Source organism: Pimephales promelas, chromosome 14, assembly GCF_988280905.1.
Source record: "Pimephales promelas chromosome 14, fPimPro1.hap1.1, whole genome shotgun sequence".
Taxonomy (NCBI): domain Eukaryota; kingdom Metazoa; phylum Chordata; class Actinopteri; order Cypriniformes; family Leuciscidae; genus Pimephales; species Pimephales promelas.
Window position 1 is genome coordinate 34367099 of NC_142782.1, and position 17121 is coordinate 34384219.

At 39.1% G+C, this 17121-nt stretch overlaps 1 protein-coding gene across 3 annotated transcripts in view; it reads left to right on the forward strand.

Annotated features, from left to right (window-relative positions):
• The window catches only part of dtx1 (deltex E3 ubiquitin ligase 1), a 51705-nt gene that overhangs the window by 4997 nt on the left and 29587 nt on the right, over window positions 1–17121 (forward strand). For all 3 annotated transcript variants that reach the window (XM_089119915.1, XM_089119916.1, XM_089119914.1), the window contains exon 2: window positions 84–709. In XM_089119915.1, the coding sequence (XP_088976041.1) occupies window positions 448–709 (262 nt within the window). In that variant the 5' untranslated portion in view covers window positions 84–447. The remainder of the gene's footprint in view (window positions 1–83; window positions 710–17121) is intronic.

A 17121-nucleotide genomic window follows, 5' to 3' on the forward strand; every position in this document is an offset into this window, starting at 1 on the left:
AATCAACAGTCTAGAATTGGTAAGAAATCTTCCCCCAGTGTGACCTTCAGTTGATTTTCTCTCTCTTCTGTCTGTTTCCTCAGACTCAGACTCTGTCTGACAGCGGACCAGAAAACTGGACTGCAGGATTACAAGATCCTCTGAGCGTCAAAACGAGATCTAACGTCTCAGATCATCTGTTCTGGATTACTTACTTTGGAGAGCATGATTACTTCCAGAGCTGGAATACTAGAGACTAATCTAGTTTATGCGTGCAAACTCGATTACATGGGCGAATCCCTCATGTGAACGGAGCCTAACTGGTTTTCCCGCAGGACGTGCGTTGACTCCCACAGCAGCTCGTGTTGTTTATGTGGTCGTTCTTTCAGCAGAAACGAAGAATTGGGAATGTTCACGGTCTAAGAACATTCTTTTGGAGCACATATTGTCCGGAACGCCGCTCTTCCCATGGCTCGACCCGGCTCCGGGGTTCTGGCGTCGCTGGGAGGAGGAGGAGGATACTCGTCTCAGAGCATGGCACGGGTGGTGGTTTGGGAATGGATGAACGAACACGGCCGATGGAGGCCGTACAGCGCCACCGTTTGTCATCACATCGAAAACGTCCTGAAGGGAGACGCTCGCGGGACCGTCATACTGGGACAGGTGGATCCGCAGCTCGCGCCGTACGTCATTGACCTGCAGTCCATGCATCAGTTCAGACAAGACACAGGTGAGTCCCGGATACACACATCACGCTGCTGATGATGTTTAACCATGAACGGTGTGCTTTTGATGTGTGGGACGGAGTGTTTAAACAGTGTTTAGGCGAGTTCAGACATTCACATTCAATTTAAATCCACTTTACATGCACTGCAAAACATATTTTTCTTAAAATGTATCAAATTTATAGTGTTAGTTCACCCAAAAATTGAATTTTCCCATCATTTACTCAGCTTCAAGCCATCTTAGGTGTATATGACTCTGATTTCTTTCTTTCTTTCTTTCTTTCTTTCTTTCTTTCTTTCTTTCTTTCTTTCTTTCTTTCTTTCTTTCTTTCTTTCTTTCTTTCTTTCTTTCTTTCTTTCTTTCTTTCTTTCTTTCTTTCTTTCTTTCTTTCTTTCTTTCTTTCTTTCTTTCTTTATTTCTTTCTTTATTTATTTATTTATTTATATTAAAAGATAACCTGGCTCTTTTTGAAGCCCAAAACAGCGCATCCACGCATCATAAAAGTGATCCGAAGGACTCAAATCAGGCCTTCTGAAGCCATGCGTTTGTGTAAGAAAAATATCCATATTTATAATATATAAACTATAATCACTGGCTTCCGGTACAGCCGTACGCGAGTCTAGTTCTGGCGGAAGAGTGACCTCTGACCTTACACATAACGATTGACCTCTGACCCGATGCATAACAATTGACCTCTGACCTGACGGATGACGAGTGACCTCTGACCCCACGAGTGACCTCTGACCATCACATAACGATTGACCTCTGACCCGACACATAATGATGGACCTCTGACCCATCATATGACGAGTGACCTCTGACCTGATGCATGACGAGTGACCTCAGACCCGACGAGTAACCTCTGACCCAACACATGACGAGTGACCTCTGACCCGACGCATGACGGGTGACCTCTGACCTGACGCATGACGATTGACCTCTGACCCGACGCATGACGAGTGACCTCTGACCCGTAACATGACGAATGACCTCTGACCCGACACCTGACGTTGAATGTAGAATAGCGTAAACTCAGGTGAGAGTTCAAACAACAAATTCAAGCTCCTCCCACATTTCCCTTGAATAATTTTAGACTCTGGTGTTTGTTTTACTCGATCCTCTGTGAAATCCTCCATTTCATCAATACGTCATGCGTCGGGTCAGAGGTCACTCTTCCGCTGGGACTAGACTCGCGTACGGTTGTTAGTTACAGGAAGCCAGTGATTATAGTTTCTAAAGTTACATGGATATTTTTCTTCGCTTCCTTTATTAATCCCTGGATTGCTTTAATGATGGATGAAAAAACGAAGGTACCATTCACTCCCATTATAAAGCATGGAAGAGCCAGGATATTTGATAATATAACTCTTCACATAAGTAAATTATGGGATTATTTTCATTTTTGGGTGAACTATCCCTTTAAGTGAGTTTGTGCTTAAAACAAGAACAAAACATCATTCAGTGTTGTCAGAAAAAATAATCATGTATTCCCTTTGAATTAGATTTATTTTTCAGACCCCATTTGCAGGTATTTATTCTAGTTTAAATCATAAACTCACTTAATTTTGACCGTTTAAATTTTAAACAAGACTTAACCATTTAGCTCCTGAAGTAAATGTATCTTGATTTAAAAGGATACTCCACTTTTTTTGGAAATAGGCTCATTTTACAACTCCCCCAGAGTTAAACTTTTAAGTTTTACCGTTTTCAAATCCATTCAGCCGATTTTCTGATATGTAGAAGGATATCAGTAACCAGACAGTTTCTGGTCTCATTGACTTCCATAGTATATTTTTTTCCTACTATGGAAGTCAATGAGACCATTCTTCTAAATATCAGAAAATCGGCTGAATGGATTCGAAAACAGTAAAACTCAACTGTTTAACTCTGGGGAGTTTTAAAATGAGCCTATTTCCAAAAAAAAGTGGAGTATCCCTTTAAGAATGGTTAGATATTCAAAAATACTTTTTTACAGTGCACGTGACTTGAATGTGAATGTGTGGACTAAATGACTAGTTGTCTAACCACTTACTAAAGTTCCCACACATCAAAAGCACACCTTTCAAGGTTAAACGTTCAGAAAAGAGCGGCAGAGATTGTCTGAGAGGTTCTCGTGTGCTGCTGGTGGTGGAAAGAAAGCTTCAGGGTTTTTGACTTCTTGGAAAATCTGTGCGGTTCCAACCAAGAGCTGATATTCTCTGAAGACCATCTCTACACACACACACACACACGTCCCCAGGGCTCTCTGTTCGCATGATGCCATTGCCGCTGGCCACTGTTTTCCCTCATGAGTGAACATGACCTAAAGTAGAACAGTTCAGGGTTAAATTAGGACACACGGGATGCTCTGTGGAAAACAGAGCGGTGTGTTATTTTGGTGCATGTTTGTGTTCATTACGGCACATCTTTTAACGATGAAGTGTGTCATTTCCGTGGAAATAAAATCACCAGATACAGAACTAAATATTCCCACAGATAGTCCTGATCCTAAACTCGGTTGGGTCAATGTTTCTGTATCAATCTCTGAACATTTAATGTCTTTTCCATGTGACTTGGAGGCGGGTGTCTCTTTCTTCTTGGCTTCTTAACTAGTTTAGTTCAGCTCAGTTCTGGTACTAACCAATCATAACCAGCATGTGAATTCAAAACTGATTGGGTGCGGGAAGGTTTTTTAAGTGGAAGTTGTAAAAAGGGGCACGAAATCGGTCCAAATTGCGGAGTTCGATTCGTGGTGAAGGTTTCAAGCGCGTTCCGTCTTTTCCAAGCAAAGTGAATTTTAATTAAATGCAATACATTTAATCTTATGTATTAACTCGTTTCATCTGACTCCATAAAATGAAAAGGGTTTATCAATGATATCTGTGCATCATTAAATATGTTAATGCTTGACTATTACTTTTAACTTAATGAAAATAAAGTCAAAGTCTGTTAGAATAGCCAAATATAACAATTTATTATGTCAGGTAAATGTATAGAATTCCACAAGATAATCAGAGCAAACCATCAAATGTTTTAGAACAAAGAACTTTACCCAACATATTAGGCGACATGAGCTGAGCCTCGAAGAGACACAACATCATGGGCTGATCTGAATACAGAAAGGCAGCCTCGAACTCTTGTTGCATCTCCCTTTATAATCAGACCTCACCTGATATGTAAATCACCAGGATACAATGGAAAGTTACTGAATCCCCCTTCCATGTTTATCGGGGGCAGACCATTTGCTTGGTTGTAATTTGCATTCAGACAACAAGGCAGAAGGTGTTAACTCAAAGACCACACTCCTTTGTGTGACAGTGTTTCCTAAACTTCTTAAAAACCTTATTACCTTTTCTTTTATTACTTTGGGAATGAGACATTATTACCAGTCACCCTGAGACCATCAAAATGATTCTAAACAATCCTTAAAGATTATCAGATTCACATTAAAACCATATTCTTGTGTGAGCTTTCAGTATCATTGACTGAGAGAGTGAAAGAGAGAAGATGCAGATAAGATGTTCAGAGAATAGGGGGTAGGGTGTCAAATGTTAATTTGCAAGCAATGCCTTTTGTCTTTAGAGGCCACTGGTCAGATATTTTCTCTTTAACCAGTTTTTCCAGTCTTACAGATTCCCTCCTTGACCCCATGGGTCAGATTCAGACACTTAAGGGGTCACAGAGTAAGACGTTTGGTGTAATCCTTGGTGTAATTCAGCAATTGTCTCTTGGCAATTTTGGCCTTCTGTAGAAGCTCAGAGGGCTTTGTTCACCTGCAGAACACCTGTTCTCATCAGGCGTATGTAGCATGAGTTCAGCAGGTGGATGAGGCGTTCAGGCTTTCTTCTGGTGATGTGAGCAAAGTTCATAGAGTCAATCTGGACCTCTTGACTTTTTCAGTTGGCGTGTCGTTCCTTCATGAAGACACTCACGTTTTCCTGGCACCTTCCCCATAACGATAATCTGTCCCTTCTTGACCAATCCTGTCACCTCCAGCGGTGCGGTTGTCTGGGCAGACCTCAGTGGGTGAATGGGCTCTCTGTGAGACGTCTGAAAAGCATCTTAAATGTCCGCTTCACGATTAAAACACATATGAACTTGAACTCAAGAAGAAATGCATGGAAACGCATAATACAACAAGACAAAATCATGTCATGTTCAATGTAAAATATCATGTTCTTTTCAGCAAGTCTGCTCATATTTTTCTCAGGGTATTGAATGGTAAGGATGTCTCATATTAAATATCCAATTCTTAAATATATATATTTTTTGGTCTGAATTATAAAAAGGAAATGTAGCAAGAGGTCAGAGTATTCAAAATAATCAAATAGATTCTATGATAAAAAAGTCATGTAATAAAAAACAATCAATGTTCAATCATGTAATAAAAAACAATAAAACATAATAATAAAAAAATATAATAATCAGTGTTTGTTCAGGAATCTTCCAATGCAAAGCCACTTATGCAATTCTAGGAAGTGACTTGAAATATGCTTAAATGTATTCAAGGATGGAGATTGTTCATTCCTTTCAACAGGTTTGAGAGTGTGTGAGGGTGTGAGTGCATCTGTGTGTGTGAGTGTGTGTTTGTTTGTCTGAGTGTGAGTTTGAGTGTTTGTGTGAGAGAAAGAGGGAGAAAGAGTGTGCATGTGTTTGTGTGTTGTTGGCCAAGTCACAGTCAATGACAGGGTTGAATTGAGAATTCTGTAGTTGATTGAAGCGCTCATACTTCAGATCTATTTAGCTATGATGTTACTGTTATTAGTGGTATGTTGAGAAATCAGGGGCCCTCTGATTTTCCAACCACCCCAATAACAATCAGAAAGTTTAAACATTTTGTAATTTAATGGCAAGTCTGTCACTGTTTTTTGATGCATTGCATTGATTTGTGACTGTAGCCATTAATATGTGTTTCCAGTGTTTTTCCATGAGTTTGCAGGGTGTGGTGATGATTAGCGTGTGCTATGTCATGGGATCAGCTTCCCATCCAATGTGTGTGAAGCTATCCGGATTTGTGAGTGTGAAGATGCACAATAGATCTTTAGTGAAGTGGCACTATCGGACTCTATGTCATCTTCATCTTATGTGTAGTGTTCAGTCTGGATAGACTTGATCTATTCCACGTGATGATGCAGTGAGGGTGTTGTGATGGAGGAGTGTGTTCAGTCAGTGTTCATGTCTAGGAGATGGGTGGAATCTATTGTATAACAATTGTGTTGCAAATTTTAGTTCCAGTTCTAAACTGGGAGGCCATCTAATGTAGTGATGTGTTGTTGTGGGATGTAAAGGCCTCTTGAATCGTCTTTTCACCCATCTCCCGAATCTCAGGTTACGTTCTAACAATCGTGAAGGCCGGCCGTCCCGGCCTCCGTCCTCCGAGGAATTGTAGAAGTTAACCTGACAGAAACAAACGCAGAGAGAACCACAGTTAATTTTGATGTTTTCAACAGTTTCAAATTCAGACATGTGGACATATTCGTTTGCTTGCTCCATTATCATGTCCATTGTAATTTTAATTCCAGCTGTCACATGAAACCGAGTTTCATTGACCAGGCCTGAATTATTGCTGTTGTTGCTTCAGTGTGTGACACCTAAAACAACACTGCTCTTGCAGTCAGCCTTCACAGTCTGCTGTGTCCCCAGCATTAGAGATCCCAGTCTTCGGGTTTTAAACTTCAAGTTGCTTTCATTACAGCCAGATCTGTGGGCATGAATTATTTCATGGTGTCATTCACACATTTGGTTAGTGGTGGTCTCTCGTTATCTCTGATGTTTAGTTCACACCCTCCTTGTAAATTTTCTTCCTTGGTCAGTTGGCAAGTACCTGTGCCACACCACACTTCAGTGAGTGTTTTCCGCCCTTTTGGCACTGGGTATTGGTCAACGAAATCGAATTGTAAGGATTAAATTCACACTTCTCCAATTGATGCCTGCTTGGTGATTAAAATATAATGTATAAAAATTTAAGAATATGAATGAAATTATTATTTCTGGTCTCTGGAATTTTTTTTACAGATTTGTTAAATTTAGATGTTAAACTATTAAGCTATTTGCTATTGAGCTGCTAGCAAATGATGCTAATAGCTGAAGGCCTTGAGTGACCAAAGTTGTTAGCTCAGTGAGGGGTTTAGATGCATTTGGGCTTTGGTTCCTGGCAGGGCACTGGTTTGTGTCATCAGAGTGTGGTCGTCTGCATTTTTTGAAATAGGGAGGAGGTCTGCCTCTGCCCAACGACCAGCACTTTTCCTCTGTATGACCTGTTTTGTGACAGGAATTACAGAATCTGCTCAGTTTTCCACCGTGTGGCTTTCTGAATTCTCCTGCAAATGAGGGATTTTCATGACATTCTATCACAGCAACCTCACCATGTATTTGTTTTCGTGACTCAATTCTTGTTGCCCAGCTAACAATACCTTCGAATGTATTTGTTGCTGGAGAAGCACCATACATGAGCGATTGCTGTACTCGCGGCCCTGCATTTGTAAGTAGTAATTCAAGGAAAGTTACATTGTTGTGGTTAACGCCCTCAATTCCAGAATATTCCTCAAACAGTTCAAACATTTTTTCTGCATATGTCTCAAATGATTCTTCAGTACTCTGTTTCCGATTGAGAATCAGTTCCCATCCAACAGGACTACAACCACGTAGATCGCGCAGACATTGTTTTAATCTATTTAAGATTTCACTCTCAGGCTCGTTTTGATGCATTGACTGCACAATGGTGCCTGTCATCAAAGCCGGTGGTATCTTATAGTTCAGGACATCTGGAATTGAGCTGATAACAATTTGCCAAATATCTTTTGGTTCAAGCTGAAATGCATGTTTTAGGCTAACAATGTGTCTCCACCATGGTTCGAATGGCCCTTTCAAAGGGAATGGTCCGATCTCTGCTTTAAACGAGCTACATTCAGTTACCGTTAGAGGACGCCGAATGGTTGACTCTGTGCCGTTTGGGTGGCGTATCACCTTAAAGGCTGAAACAGACACTTCGTTCAAAACTTTATCACCTGCTTCATCTGTCTGAAAAGGCACAGGGTTATTAGAGCAGGATGACTCGTTTAAGAAGCGCACATTTTTCGTCCCATTGCTGTTGAGCGTTTTGGGAGACATTGACTTTTCATCGGTTAGTTTAGCCTTAAGATCTGCAATGGTGTATTTGTGATTTTTACACTTTTCAGTCAGGGCTAACTGCTCAGCGAGCAATCTATCCAGCTGTGTTTGAAGATCTTTAATCTTTGCCTCAGACAATTTTGCCTCTGCATTTTTAGAATGCACTTCTTCACATTTAACATCCATAAGTGAGGATAGAAATGTTGTTGACTTATCTAGCCGTTTATATCTTAAGAAGTTTAAAGCCTCAATTATGTCATCTTGTTTTGATTTCTTCTGTTTACTACCCACTGTTTCCCACCAAGTGAGAATTTCATTGTCAATAGCATCCATGTTAAGACCTTTTTTAGTGAGTTTATGCAGTGTAGGCTCGACCTTTTCGGCCCATAGCGTAAACAGGACAGAATCTTTATACATTTTCCAATTTATATTTGGAGAAATTTCTTCCCCTGAAGCTTTGAATATAAAAAAGGTTTTGTTTTAGGATTAATGAGATGCGCGTTCACAGTTTCTGATTCTCATCTATGTTCCTATGCGTGGTTTTTCCGCAGCTATGGGAGTTTTCCACCAAGGATACAAAAATTCAGACTATATGAAGCAAAGTAATTTTAACGTTTGATAATTCTTTTCATTCATTAGTTATATTTTCCCCGTTTTTAGATTAGGAAACTATATCACTCTGCGGTCCTTCTCCAAAGTCCGCATGCCACACCCTCGCCAGGTCCGGTCATCAAATCAGAGGTAATTTGACTAAATATCTAGGATTTGCCGTTCCAAACGTACACAATCAAAGACATATATTTAAGTCCCCTTAAACACCTCCTCGTTTAAGTACACGTAAAATGATACCGGATGTTAGCCATCGCTAAACTGACGCAAAAACTGTGGAAATATACGAATCCAATCTCTACTCGGGAAAATAATCATATCAAAATGAGTTCAAACGTGGTAATTTTTCGTTTTCCAAATATGAAAAGTATTTCTGTCTCAAATTCTTCTCCTTCTTTTCAAGAATTAATGAGCATTGTGAATCACATTATAACCACATTCAGCATAGACACACACGTTTAATTCAGTTCACACAGGATACATGGCCTTGAATACAACATCAACAGCCTTTACCTAAGTGTTCCAAAACACTTACAGTAAAGCAATCCCGTGTTTAAAGAATAAACTTACATTTAGCCTATGTGCACATATAGTAGCACAAACAACTATACAGTGTGTTCTATGAGTGCGTTACATTGTGTGAAGCACAACTCCAAATTTGAAAATACAAACTATTGCATTATTGCTTTTTAATCCCATCTGTGTTACAGTGGAAGCTTTCAAATGCAAAATAAAGTTTGTCAAGATTAGTTTATGTTTATTCTAGAATATCATTCAATGTGGCCTAGGGCCCGGTGGGCTGGTCACACAAAGGGTTAAGTGTTTGAATGCAGCATGTCTTTAGCATTAGCATTAGCCTTATTTCAGAAGCCCCATGGCTTTAGCGTTAGCAACATTGTTTAAGCAGCATGGCCTTAGAATTTATAGTCTCGTTTTGGAAGCAGCATGGGCAATACTAGCATTTATCTTAGCCTCGTTTTTTCTAAACAGCATGGAAAACTAGCATTTAACCCTGCTACTTGGCGTCTTAGCCTGTAAATCATATCATTGTGTTTTTCAAAGTTTGTTTTATCATAAACAATGCATCGATCTGCCTTATTTATAAAATCACGTGTTTTCCGATCGTTTACAAACTTAGATTTTATTTCCGTTGTTTGTCGATTCTCTTCACGTTGCTGGTTTGTTTCAACAAAGCCACTATAATAATGAAGACAAACATGCAAGTTTTGTTTTATAGCTCCTCGAGTAACGTTAAGTCTACCCGAAAATCATTTGAAAGATGTTATTTAAAATTTAGGTTTCTTTTCTTTTTGCTTGATCAAACAAGGATATCTTTAAAAACAAGGGTTTTACACTTTTATCTGCGCGCTGCGGCCGTTATCATGTCCTCACGTTTTAGTTTCGGACTAAACAAAGGGCTTTCCGACCCGCAATCACGGCAAACAACATTTTCTCAACACTTTTCAAAAGGGTAGAAAAATGTGACTTACCACAGTGGCAGAAGAAAGGAAGATGTTCAAACCTCTTGTTGATTTTAAGATTCCCGTAATTTGTTGGAAAGGACGTTGTTCGCGAAATCCATCTGTTGCGATCACGGAGGCGTGTCACCACTGTAAAAAGGGCCACGAATCGGTGGAAGTAGTAGTAGTTCATCTGTGAAAGTACAAGGAAAAACGCGTATTCTGGATATTTAGGCCTTCCTGCTAATCCGTAAAACCAGAATAAACTTAAAATGAGAAATCAATGTCTCTCATTGTATGACCTCTGACTTTGTGGTTTCTCTGCTTCACCAACTTCCAGATGCTGCCTGACTCGCTCTCTCGCTCTCTCTCTGTGTGTGTGTGTGGGATGGGTGGGTTTACTTAGTTATACTTAGATGTGTATAGAAGTGAGCTAAAACTGACTAAATCTGTCTTTGGCAATTTTTAACATTCTAAACATGCATAAAGTTTTCTGTTATTGTGTTAAAGCTGGTAGTCAATTTAATGGGCATTATCTAAAAACATTAACCCTTATGCTGCATTAGGGACATTTTTGGTCTTTTGCAGTTTAATTTCTTTGACTATTTTGGCTGTTTTAATGCAAATGGTATGAAATTTGGCAAAATTGTGACTTTTTGGATACATGTAAAAAATGTGATCCCATTTTGCAAAATATGTATAACACACACTGTGTAGATCAAATAGTAACACTCAGCACCATAAAGACCAAAAATGGCCCATTGAAACCCATTAAAACGTTGTTTAAATCTAAAAAGGTTGTCAGTAATACATGAAACATGATTTTTGCACAAACATCCTTTCATTTTGAAGCAAAAGCATTATATTTGCATTATATAGTGTATTCCACCAGATGACGTCACTACATATTTATTCCCTATGGGTGGAAATGCATCTTATTTTAGGCAATAGGCAATGTTTAATAGGTGGCCATTTTTGGTCTCTAACGCGCTAAGTGGGATTTTTTGCAAAGTGGGACTGTGATAATCCAAATCTAAAGTTTTCTCTTTGCATTTAGTTTATTGAAAATAATTGAATTTTTGTGTTTTTTCCTCTTATACAAATCGATGGTTTCGCAAACAAAACTGGTAATTAAAGGGTTAAAATCCTGAAATTGAATACATTTTTGGTAGTTATGATGAGGACTGATGCTGGTTAAAAGATTTAACTTGGTAAAAGTGGAAAATAATAATAATATATAATATTTTAGGCAATGTTTAATATGTGGCCATTTTTGGTCCTTAATGCACTCAACGGTGTTAAAAATCTAATGCAGCACAAGGGTTAAATCTAAGGTACTTTGTCATTTAAAAGTGTGTTTGTGTGGGTTTGCTTGTCTATGGTTATTATTGGGAACAAAATCTTTCCCAGAAGTGAGGTAAATCCAATAAAACCTTCAATTTGGGCGAGTCTTCATTTGAAAAATGTTTAATAAATTAAGCAAATTATGTTTTTTAGTCGTAAAGAAGGAGTTTTCTTAGTGTGTTCTGACTGGTTACCAGGATGTTGCTATGCAGTAGCTGGGGTTTTCTTATTGGATGCCAGGGTGTTGCTATGCAGTTGCCATGGTGCTTTGGATGGTTGCTAAGGCATTGCTTTGTGGTTTATATCGTGTATTAAGCATGTTTTATTCAGTTGCCACAGGCTTTTATAAATGTTTTTTAGCATGTTGCAATGCAATATCAAGTGTGTTCTGACTGTTTAACTGGGTGTTGCTATGCAGTTGCCATGGTGCTTTGGATGGTTGCTAAGGCATTGCTATGTGGTTTATATCATGTTTAAAGCATGTTTTATTCAGTTGCCACAGGCTTTTATAAATGATTTTTAGCATGTTGCAATGCAATATCAAGTGTGTTCTGACTGTTTAACTGGGTGTTGCTATGCAGTTGCCATGGTGCTTTGGATGGTTGCTAAGGCATTGCTATGTGGTTTATATCGTGTATTAAGCATGTTTTTATTCAGTTGCCAGGCTTTTATAAATGATTTTTAGCATGTTGCAATGCAATATCAAGTGTGTTCTGACTGTTTAACTGGGTGTTGCTATGCAGTTGCCATAGTGCTTTGGATGGTTGCTAAGGCATTGCTATGTGGTTTATATCGTGTTTTAAGCATGTTTTTATTAAGTTACCAGGCTTTCTAAATGGTTTTTAGCATGTTGCAAATTAAGCAAATCAAGTGTGTTCTTCTGACTGGTCAACAGGCTGTTGCTATGCAGTTGCCATAGTGCTTTGGATGGTTGCTAAGGCATTGCTATGTGGTTTATATCATGTTTAAAGCATGTTTTATTCAGTTGCCACAGGCTTTTATAAATGATTTTTAGCATGTTGCAATGCAATATCAAGTGTGTTCTGACTGGTTAACAGGGTGTTGCTATGCAGTTGCCATAGTGCTTTGGATGGTTGCTAAGGCATTACTATGTGGTTTATATCGTGTTTTAAGCATGTTTTTATTCAGTTGCCAGGCTTTCTAAATGTTTTTTTAGCACGTTTCAATGCAAAATCAAGTGTGGTCTTATTTGTTGCCAGGGTGTTGCTACGCAGTTGCTATGGCGCTTTGGATGGATGCCAAGGTGCTGCCATATGTTTTTAACTGTTACGTAGTTTCTAGGGTTTTACTTAATTTTAAATTTTTTATATTAGGGGTATGTACTTGTAATTTTTTAACTGTCAATTTGAAGTGCTATGCAGCTGTGCAAAGGTACATTTCATCAAAATTGAGTTATAAGTCAAATCAGGTCTCTGGGTTTGACTGAACTTTGATCAGAAAGGTGAGTTCAGATCATTCAAAATTAAATAAGAAAACTTTAAAGATAAGACATATTGTCTTGCATGTGTGTAAAATTTTGGACCACTTAACACAAAGTTTAATGTTCTGAATTGGATGGATGCATGCTTATTTTAGGTGTCCTGGTTCTTCCAGATGGAGCTCTCTTAATAGACTGTTCTGAAATGTGTGTGTGTGGTTGTGTCGTTCCTCCCTCACTGCTTGGATCTGTCATTTAGTTTGAGGTTTTCTCCTGTGCAGTATGGGGCTGTCTCTAATAAACAGCAGCTGGTCACTAAGGTCATACTGACATCGCTCAGCCCTGCAGAATTCCTTCTTCCTTCAGCCTTGTGGGATTGATGTGGAAAATAGTTTGATGAGAGTGCTGCTCGTCTTAGGATTGCCGGGTGACTGGTTGCCAGGGCGTCACTATCTGGTTGCTTTGGTTTTTGTCATGTTTTCATGGTTTTCTAAATGTTTTTTAGCATTTTGCTTTGCAGAAATGTAGCTAGTGTGTTCTGACTGGTTGCCAGGGTGTTGCTATTCAATTGCTATGATACTGTGGATGGTTGCCAGGACTTTGCTATGTGGTTTCTAAGGAGGTTTATTCAGTTTTATTCATTTGCCAGGCTTTTTAAAATAGGGTTTAGTGTGTTGCTATACATTATCAAGTGTGTTCTGATTGGTTGCCAGATTGATGCTACAGAGTGATGGTTACCAAGGCGTTGCTGTGAGATTTCTAAGGTGGTTTTAAGCATCTTTTATGCAGTTGCTAGGGTTTCCTAAATTATTTTAACATGTTGCAAGTGCAACCTGCTATGTGGTAGCTAAGTTGTTCTTATTGGTTGCCAGGGTGTTGCTCTGCAGGTGCTGTGGATGGTTTGCCAAGGCATTGCTATGTGGTTTCAAATTTGGAATGTTGTTATGCAGTTGCTAGGGGGTTTCGATTGGTTGCCAGGGTGTTGCTACATAGTTTCATGGTTTCCAAGGCGTTGCTATGGGGGGTTCTAAGGTGTTCTGGGTTCCTTCTATGTGCATCTGTGTATTTTTTTCTCCTGTTCTATGGTCCATAATGGTAAAAATGGTGCCTCTCTCCTCAACAACACACAGGATTTGAGGAATCATGGTGTCTGGAGCACAAACGCTGCAGGATGACGCACACACTCCACTTTATCACTTACTGTTAGAGGTTTCATCACATCTCTAATAAGGAAAGACTGGAGAGCGTCTGGTCTGTGTGTGTGATGAACGGCAGTGCAGATGTGATTGTGTGTGTTTGATCTCTGGCCAGACTCGATCGGTCTGTTTGTGTCAGGAGAGAGTCTGTGGTTTTCTGCAGCGCTGTAGATGTCTTCTCTTACACGTCTCTATTGCAAAGTGACACTCAAAGATTTGTTTTGCTCAATGGACTGGACGGAGATATACAGTGTTGTATTCAAGGGTGACTGTGTTCTAATTCTCATCAGCCAATCAGTGTTAAATAAAGTTTTTAAAGCAAGCATTTGAAACCTAACTACTAAACAGTAATGCAGTCTTCCTAACACAAACAGTACAGCATGATGCTAACAACGCCAAAGTCATGGGTCCGATTCCCAGGGAATGCCTGTGTTGGAAAAACACAGGCTCACAATGCAAGTCGCTTTGGATGTGATGTGACTGTATGTGAATGTAATGTTTGTATGTGAATGTTATGTTTTCAGGAATGTCATCCACTAAGCCTTAAACATCGTTGCTCTGATTATAAAAATGCATATATTATAAAATGCATATTTTTTGTCAAAGATGACTTTCGTTATTTTCTGTTGTTTACACTTCTCTCTGTAGGTGCTGTATTTTAGCGACTGTGGTTTTGCGCTAGGAGGTTGCACATGCATTATGTAGTAGTAGGGAGTAGTAGTAGGGATTTATTTATTTATTATTTTTTAAATAAATTTTCTTTTAATTTTAAATCCATCCATCCATCCATTGTTGATCCGTCCATCCATCCATTGTTCTATCCATCCATCTATTCATTGTTCTATCCATCCATCCATCCATTGTTCCATCCATCCATTGTTCCATCCATCCATCTATTCATTGTTCCATCCATCCATCCATTGTTCCATCCATCCATCCATCCATTGTTCCATCCATCCATTGTTCCATCCATCCATCCATCCATTGTTCCATCCAACCATCCATCCATTGTTCCATCCATCCATTGTTCCACCCATCCATCCATCCATTGTTCCATCCATCCATCCATTGTTCCATCCATCCATTGTTCCATCCATCCATCCATCCATTATAGACCATTTCACAAGATGTAAACAACACTGGTCCAGAAGTACTTCCTGTTTCAGTTTCAACACTACATAAAAGCTGGGATAAAATACAACCAACAGAACATTTAAAACTGAATCAAAAAGTTAAACAAACATCTTTAAGATGTTTTCTTTATATGTGAAATAAAGAAAACAGTTACAAACTGAAACAGGAAGTGCTTCTGGACCAGTGCTGTTTACATCTTGTGAAATGGTCTATTCCATCCATCCATTGTTCCATCCATCCATTGTTCCATCCATCCATTGTTCCATCCATCCATCCTCCATTATTCCATCCATCCATTGTTCCATCCATCCATCCATCCATTGTTCCATCCATCCATTGTTCCATCCATCCATCCATCCATCCATCCATCCATCCATCCATCCATCCATCCATTGTTCCATCCATCCATTGTTCCATCCATCCATTGTTTTATCCATCCATCCATTGTTCCATCCATCCATCCATCCATCCATCCATTGTTCCATCCATCCATCCATCCATCCATTGTTGTTCCATCCATCCATCTATCCCAAATTTTGCCCTGTATTATTAAAACTAAAAATATTTACAAGGTGTGTGCAATCTACGGAGCCCCTAAAGGGACATGAAGGAAAAAAATATGAAATGGATAAAAAATGTATTTGCCAATGCTTTTACATTCTCTCGCTAAACGTGTTCAGTCCCCAGAGAAACCTTGTGTTTGTGCAAAAAAAAAAAACCTGTTTCTCATCCTAACAAAAAAGATTTGCAAGCAAATGCAAAGTTTCTCGGGGGAATGCAAGTCCTTTGCAAGAGAACGAAAAAAGCATTGTGATTTTTCCTCCATCTCATTTGGATGGACATCACCATCTCCCTTTAGGACCTCCTAGTTTTTCCGCTGGACACGCCCACAGTCGCCGTTTGTCAAGTTGCCGTACACACATTACACTCTGACCCTGACAAACACTACTGTCATACAAATACCCTTATTATAGTCAGCGCCGAGCTAATACATAGAGTGACTAATTGTTTGTCTTTAATTAAAACAGAACAGCCTGTGGTCTCACTGATTGGCCAGTCACAGCCTGGCTCTTGAATATTAATTAAGTTATGTGAGATCTGATTTGCTGAAAGGCAGATGTTAGTAGGTGAGCTGTATTAGAGCATGAGGCTTTAATTCTGTGTCGAGTGCTAAAGCAGCCGGTTGGCAGATGCTCCTGCAAGGTCGTCAGGTTTTTTTTTGTTTTATGCATCTGGCCACTTTTTGCCCTTCATGCTGCTGTCCAGAAAGTAGAGTTTACAGTCATTTCTAGAAGTTTTCTAGATCAGGTATGATGATGGCTATGCCTTTGATGTTGTGTATGAGTGTGTGTTTGACTGATGTTTCGGTTTAACATTCACTTACTCTGTTTTGAGTGTGAGAAACTCATTCGTGCTGACGTAAACTCATAGCTTTTTGTGGTCACAAACGTGTTTGTGTGTTCTTTAAACGCAGGTTTGTGTTGTGTAAGTGTTTTTTGTAGGGCATTTACGTGCATGGTCTCATTCATCTGTGTTCTTACTGAGAATGAAACTCACGTACAGGTGACATCTATGGCAGCAGTTTCCCAACAAACGGAGTCTTTTGAAATTAAATTATTTTAATTTTATTCCTTTTATTCAGCAAGGACGCATTAAATTGATCAAGTTACATTAAAGACCCTTAGGATGATTGTTAGTCTTATCTATCTATCTATAAACTAGTTATCTATAAGCTAGTGTGCTTAAAAACAATGACAAAATTGACATTTAGAAGATATGAAGAGTTCAGATGCAAAAGCCTCTAAATGCCATTTGAAATTTTCTTCTTTAATGATGATTTTTATCAAACTTGTATATTTAAGTTCAGTAATTTCACTTAAATGAAATTCTTTCGCTTCTTTCGCTTCCTCCAATATGGATCATCGATATAGAGAGTCGATGCGGACGCGATATAGCGAGTCGACGCGGACCACCAGTGTTGGGGAAGCTACTCTGAAACTGTAGTTTAACAAGCTACAAGCTACTCGTAAGTTAAAGTAGTTAAACTACAGTCATCTACCCTTTTGGAAAAGTAGTTAGCTACACTACAAATTACTATCAAAAAGTAGCTAGCTACATTGAAACTACTTTCGCTTTTTAAACAATG